At 21.0% G+C, this 7,706-nt stretch overlaps 1 protein-coding gene across 1 annotated transcript; it reads left to right on the top strand.

The window, feature by feature from the left end:
- Positions 1-1,762: 1,762 nt before the first annotated feature.
- On the top strand, positions 1,763-3,565 carry PGO_001905 (variable surface protein; the record flags this gene model as incomplete). Its single annotated transcript, XM_028691032.1, has 4 exons — positions 1,763-1,789; positions 1,932-2,642; positions 2,821-3,303; positions 3,410-3,565. 4 exons carry the CDS (start codon positions 1,763-1,765, stop codon positions 3,563-3,565), a joined length of 1,377 nt encoding a protein of 458 aa, XP_028546833.1.
- Positions 3,566-7,706: the final 4,141 nt, after the last annotated feature.

The following is a 7,706-nucleotide window of genomic DNA, read 5'->3' as shown; positions in this document are numbered from 1 at the left end:
TTTTTTTCAATAATATACTGTGAAAAGGAATCAACTTAGTCACTCTCTATATTTATACATCGATCTGCTGCATAATACACTATTTGTATAGCAAAAAAAATATTTTATTCCTTACCGCAGGTATTGCTCAAACAAATTCTCAATCGTGAAAGTGAGAAAAAAAACTTATTTACAAATATGTAATTATTGTGATTATCACAATACATAGTCAATTCTTAGTAAATGCAGAACTGAAATTTTAATTAATAGAACAAAAATAGGATAATTCATACAACGTAAAATATATGTTTTCTGAAAAAATTATAATTTTTTATTAATCAAAATGCATGAAAATTTCTAGTTCTAAATTTTTTTCATTTAGATCAGTAATTGTTTTTTAATTTTTAAAAATTTAATAGAAAATACATTTTATTTTAGAAAGCACAAATTTTAGATTAATTAAATATACATTACACAATATTTAGATGATTTATTACCACCTAATATATTTGTCATGCGTTTGCATAATTTATATCGTTAAAAATAAAATAAACTATTAACATTGGATACAAAAGGAGCTCTGAGATCATGACAAGAATATGAATTTATGTATATAGAACAATTATGCGTTAGAAAGAACTACTATTTCATATTTTTGCTAAGTGTCTTATATAGTGAGTAATATTTTATTTTACAGTCGAAATATTTCTTTTGTTTAGTGAGCAAATACCTTTTTGATTAAGATTATAAGGAATAAAAAAATGTACAAAATAATGTTACATTTTAATTTATTCTATCATAATATTTATGATTTAATATATGTCATGATCATATTCTATTACAAGTTTATAATATTTGAAAAAAAAAAAAGTTTAAATATAAGAAACATAATATATGAATAAAGATGTTATACGTAAGTATAAGGATTATATTTACATTAAGAATTTATATATCTTATAATGATATCTTCTAATTATTTTTGTAATAATCATGTATCGTACAACAAGTTTGTTATTAAATTATATATTATGCGAATATATATATATATATATATATAGCATTACAAGATTAAATTACATTATATCATATGTGATTTTATTAATTATATATTGTTTTAATTGTTACATATTGTTTAGAATATTTGGACACGACCACTATAAATTATGAAAGTTCATATTGACAGGTTTACACTATCATACACGTTAGTATAAATAAAATTATTAGAATATAAAATGTACAAATGAAACATGAGCCCACAATTTTTAATATAAAACATCTTTTTTATGCATATTATGCCTTTTTGTGTTTCTAATGCAGAAAAAAATTTTATCGAAAAAAGTCCTTTATTACTTAACATGATCATTAATGTAATTAGAATAACTCATAATGGGTAAATTACAATTTAAACGTAAATTAGAGACACTACATTGATAAACTTAGCGTAACTCCTTACAGAGAATGTATAAGACTAGTGGAATAACTTAACACCTTATATTACAATATTATAGGAATTTACATGTTCTGTGTTGCAATGTTAAATTTAATTCTTAAAGTATTTATTTATAGAAATACAATTTAAAATATTATGATATTACTATAACAGTTCCATATTAGCATAAAGAACAAATATTAGTTTTAATATTTATTTATGTCTAAAAATTAATTAAAAAAGCGTTTATATTATATATCCGTAGATTTTGTTATATTATTATTGATCTAAAATTAATAGCACACTACAATCGTTAACTTTGCTTTTTGTTTTAATCGCACATTTATAGATAGAATGTCACATGAGGGTCTAGAACCAGATGTATTTATACATTATTACTTTCGATTATATATATTTTTTGTGCTCCATATATTATTATGGTTATAGAAATGAGTTTACATTATTATAATATTATTTTTACGTTTTCATATCATACAAATTTCATTTTTGCCATTTATTTTAGTATAAAATATTCAAAGATTCATGGATTTATAGCATTGATAAAAATAATGTTCTAGAGTCTATAGAAGATATAAATGGAATTACTTTATTTTGTAAAAATAATGAACCTAAGAAAATACATTGGAACAATGATTTATCTAATCTTTGTGAAAATTTTGTAAAATATTATACATATATATCTGAAGGTGAAGAAGGAAAACTAATTAAATGTGATAATAATGATAATAAATGTTACAAATGGTTGAATTATTGGTTAAATGATAAATTAAGGAAATTGAATACTAATGAAAATCAAAGAAAAACATTTTATGAAATTTTGGAAACAATGCAGGAAGATTTATATATAGAAGATCTTATAAACAATAATATACTATATTTAATAGAAGACAGATATTTTAACAATATGAGTTTGATAAACAGATTGTATGATACTTATTATAAAATTTTCGGAATAAATGGTAATGTCTATGACGAACAGAAATGCTCCTCATACGCTAAACTTTGCTACGATGAATATAAAAATAGTTTGTTAAAGTGCTATAAAAATGGCTTTAATGATAAAAAATTTTGTGATGCATTAAAAGAATTTAGATGCTTATATGAAAAAAGTAAATCTGAAAAAGTATTAATGAATAGTGTACAACCAGAATCTTTTCATTTAAAAAGTGAAGATTCAGGTACTGTGGATAAAGAAAATATTTTACAAAAAAAGGTACTTATCTATGATCTAGAAAGAAAATAATTTAAACATGAAATATAAGCATGTTTAAACTTTTTATTTATATAATGTTACACAAATATATCTTTTTCATTCGAAATGTGATTATAAGATATTCAGCAGCATAAATATTTACACTTTTGCATGTACTATTATTTAACTATATTTTTAGTGTGAAGTTTTTAACAATATAAGCTCATTTGAATATTCTACTAAATTTTATAAATATGATAAAGATCAAAAAAAGATAGAGATGAAAAATATGATCAATGACTTTTATAAATGCTATGGGGAAATTGAACGCACTGATCCTAATACTGCATTGGGTTATCGTAGACATTTTAGGTTATTTATTTATGAATATATTAATCTATATAATGAAATTAAAAGCGAGTGTTCTTCTAATGAAGAATTAAAAAAACATGAGGGAATTTGTTCTTACTACAATATACATAAAACTTCATATGTAGAAGACGATAATATTCATTTTGCAAAATGGGAAAAATTACAAGAGCAGAAGACATATAATCAATCAAGGACATCAAAAATTTTACCTGTTTCGAATATTGATGATTATCACACAATTAAGGCTAATTTTATAACACCATTTTGTTTAACTGTTGGAATATTTATTATTTTATTATGTTTGTATAAGGTAAAACGATAGCATAATTGAAAAATTTTTATTAAATATATTCAAGAAAATAAAATTCTTATGAAAACGTTTACTTTTAGGGATGTTAAAATTTTTTTTTTATTAGTTTACTCCTTTAGGTTCTAAATTTCGTTCTCTCCTTATATACAAAAGAACTAGAAAAAATGAAGAAAATGAAATTAATATACCTTTTTCATCGATACCGATGAACGGGATTAGAAATCGTTATAAAGAACGGCAAAGTATATTATATCATTTCTAGCAACTAACGAAAACCTTAATATTTATTAATTTAAACATATTTTTAATGGATACATATGAATAAATCAAAAATAATTAGGTATATATCTAACAAAAAATAATACAGGAAATGAAAAAGTAAATAATTGTGTTAAATTACAGTTCTGTATTCTCCAAAACTGCATAAAAAATGTAATATAAATTCCATTATTTAATATACAAAAATAGTATGACCCTATATTTAAAAAGGTAATTGTTCTTAATTTATATTAATTAGTATATGAAATGGCCCATAGAATAGTAACACACTATTTGTATGCCGAGAAATGCAGATTGTGAGGATACAAAGAGTAAAATATAATATGTAACTTATGTTAAAGGAAACATCATATATTAATATGTGCTACAAATAATATTTACAGGCACTCATGCATTTGTCACATAGTGATATAACATTCTTTACTAAAACATAAAGGTGTGATAAAAAAAACAAATTACATATCACTTTATAATTAGAATAAATAAAGAATATCTCTTATGTATTTAACACAATTACATAGTGTGAAAGAATATGTTTTGTGAGATAAAAAAAAACACACTAAATATATATTAGAGTTTACATAGCAAAGTTATATTACACTTAAAACTAAATATATTTCTGAGCATCAAGAAAATGGAATAGCTATATATATAATACAAAATAAACCATGGTTTATTTGTTTTAAGTCTTATGTTCTCAACATAAATATTTTGTGTCAATAATGATCTTATATAAGAAGCTTCTATAAAGTTGTGGAAAGATTTAATTGTAAATATTACCATAAAATGAAAACAATTTTAAATATTAACTATAGTAAAGAAAATTAATCATATAATTAATAAATAATTAATGTAAATATATATATTAATAGCATTATATACTTGAAAAAAATATATCTAGTTATATGAATATTTAAAAGTATATATACTTTATAATTTAGGTTTTGGTATAAAAGTATATAACCTAGGCATACAGTAATATAAAAAAGGATTTATTTTTAATTTATATGTATATTTTTTATTAACGTATTAAAAAATCAATTTTAAAAAATAAGAATACTATAGAATATGCATTATTAAAAACAAATGAATATATATACAACTAAAAATTGGTAACTATAATATATATCATATAAGATATAATTGGATTTTATAAATTCATTAGCAGATAAATTGCTTGCATAAAAGAATTATTTTTTTTAGTTTTTATTTATAAATTATTAAAATAAATAATGTTTTTGTATGAAAGTTTTCTTTTTGCTGATTTTATTTGATAATTTGGAATTGTTCTAATTGTGTTGTTTTATCATAATGAGCAATTATAATTTTTTTTTAGTGTTAGATATTAGCTAATAGAATCTTTCTATCATATATATATTAATTTATTAAAAGCTCGTTTGTTGTTCATTTTATTATATATCACTTAGTATTATGCATACTGTTTTAAATTTAAAATTAACAAAGACATATTTTTTTACAAGTTTTATACATTCTTAATATTTCTGAATTGAGTCTGTTTTTAGAATTAAATTGTAACACCTATTTTTTTGATGCTTATATTTCTATTCTATAATTATTATTATTAAATATCATAAACTATAATTTTATGTGATAATATGTGTATTAGACAACATTAATATTTCATTAATTAATTTATAAAATGGAATATATCATTGATTTTCTGGGAACATTTTACACGAAAATGTATAATATCATAGTGAATAAATAATATTAATTTCGCATATAACGTGTTATTAAAAGTAATATGTGAAAAATTATGTTTTTTACTGAAATTTATAAAAAATATGATATAAATATGTGAAGACACAGAATAATACAAATAACATAATATTTTTTAAGAACATGATATATTTTATTATAAAATATATTTGTGAATATACGAGAAGTGATATATCACTAATATTATAATAATACAATATTAGGGTACATGTCTATGTGTTTATCAATTACCATTATATTCATACATATATGTTCATAGTATTTGTTTTTCTTATAAAATAGTTACTTTATTAGTATGTTTTATGAAAACACATAAATATATATAATTGTATTATTCTGATTAATGCATTAAACGAAATAAATTTAGCTAATTTTGTCATTAAATGTGGATAATTTACCATTATCTGTATTAAAATAATTACATGTTCGTTAAATATATATTTCAAGAATTTTCCATATAACTGAACTTAATTATAATTTATATTATAATTGTATATTTTGTGACACATATGCAGTTATTATTTCTTCAGTTTTTGTATTTATCAAACATTGATCACACTATTTTATATCAGAATGATGTTATATTTTTTCTTATTAATCTTGATCTAAGAGGAATACTAATTTTACCCCATTAACTTAAATTATATTGTAATCTATATAAGCATATATCTGCATGTGTATATTTTATATATGAAATCAAGATTTATTGTTCATTTAATATGTAAAAATGTTATTTTACTACATTTTTCTTTATTGTCTTACATTGTTAAAATGTTTACATTTTTGTGTAATTTTTATCTGATGTCTTAATATTTTTTTTACATTACAGAGACGAATTGTATAGTCTATTATTTATATATATATGGGAATAATATTTCTTAATGTAAATGTTAATAATAATTTACAAGAAATCTTTAATTTATAGGAAAATATAATTTTCTTGAAAACTGTATTTTGAAAAAGTCATTCCTAGGTGTGTATAAAAAAATTGTATATCAATTATCAATATATTAAGAGTAACATTGAAAATATTAAATAAGATAAAATATTTTATTTATTTACATTAATATAAAACATATATACGTGATTCATCTATGTTCCACTGTGCCTTTTTTATTTTATTTTTTTTTTGATGTTCTGAATGATGTATTTTTAATTTTATAGAATGACTTCTTACTAGTTAAATAATTCGAAGGGATTCTGTTAAAATCATTATGTTATCCCATGTTGTAAATAAATATATATAAATGTTTGTGTAAATATATGTATCTAATGATTATTTAGAAAATACCAGATTGCGTATGTTTTTATTATTATGTACTTATTAAACTGATACACTCATAACATTAAAATTTAGTTGTAGTGTACACGTATAAATGTAAGAATTAAAAATACAACTTTACACAAATGTGTAAAAGGAGAATTTTATCAATTATTTTTAGTTCATTAACAATGCCCTTTCGTAAATCAAAATTAGTGTAAAATAATTGAACTATATTTTTGACTATCAGTGAAACTTTAATAAAGCAACAGGACATTTTTTAGGAAATGAAAAAGGTAGAGAAATTTTTTCCTTGTTTGAAAATATATTTATGATTGATGAAAAAAAAATTACGTCACAATATAAAACTATGAGAACGAGAAATTTTATTGTCTAGTAAATAATAATTTTAAAAAATTGTGTTGCACTTTTTCATAGTTATAGCTACTTGTTATGAAATAAAAAAACGATTCGTATTAGTCATCTCCGTTTTTGTAAAAACATTCTATAAATGAAAAGCTTGAATGTATGTACATCTCTATATTTTTATATATAAGGTACACACTATTGCACTATTTTTCGTTACCAATTTATAAACATTTTATTAATTAAACATTTATAATGACTTATAACACAAACGTATTTGCATTCTGTTACCTCTAATTCCGTAGAACATTTATGAAAAGGGTTTTGATAAAAGTGGTTGCAAAAAGGATATACACATTAAAATAATAAATAGACATATTCCTATTGTTTATATAAGTGATGTAGCTAACAATTTAAGAATGTTTTTTCTTGAAATTGACTTACAAAGTCTTTACTTTTTGTAAAATTAAAATATCACAGCAGAAATCAGATCGTATAAAATTAGTCATAATAGATAGGACACACATAAAAATAAATTGATTAAATATATGTTACAGTCTTAAGTATATGCAACCATAGTGGGATTTAACTATTCGATTAATAATGTCTAAGAAAAATACTACATTAGAAACTATTTAATAACTGCATCTTGTATGACAAAACTGAACTACAAAATTGTTTGCACAGAACTCCATCAAAAAGTGCAACTAGGTACTATGTTTTTTTAATTTTTTATGCTGAATCAATTTCTAAAAAT

The sequence above is a fragment of the Plasmodium gonderi genome (assembly GCF_002157705.1).
Source record: "Plasmodium gonderi DNA, contig: Pgo-contig_205, whole genome shotgun sequence".
Taxonomy (NCBI): Eukaryota; Apicomplexa; class Aconoidasida; order Haemosporida; family Plasmodiidae; genus Plasmodium; species Plasmodium gonderi.
This window is presented reverse-complemented; position numbering and strand designations above follow the sequence as displayed.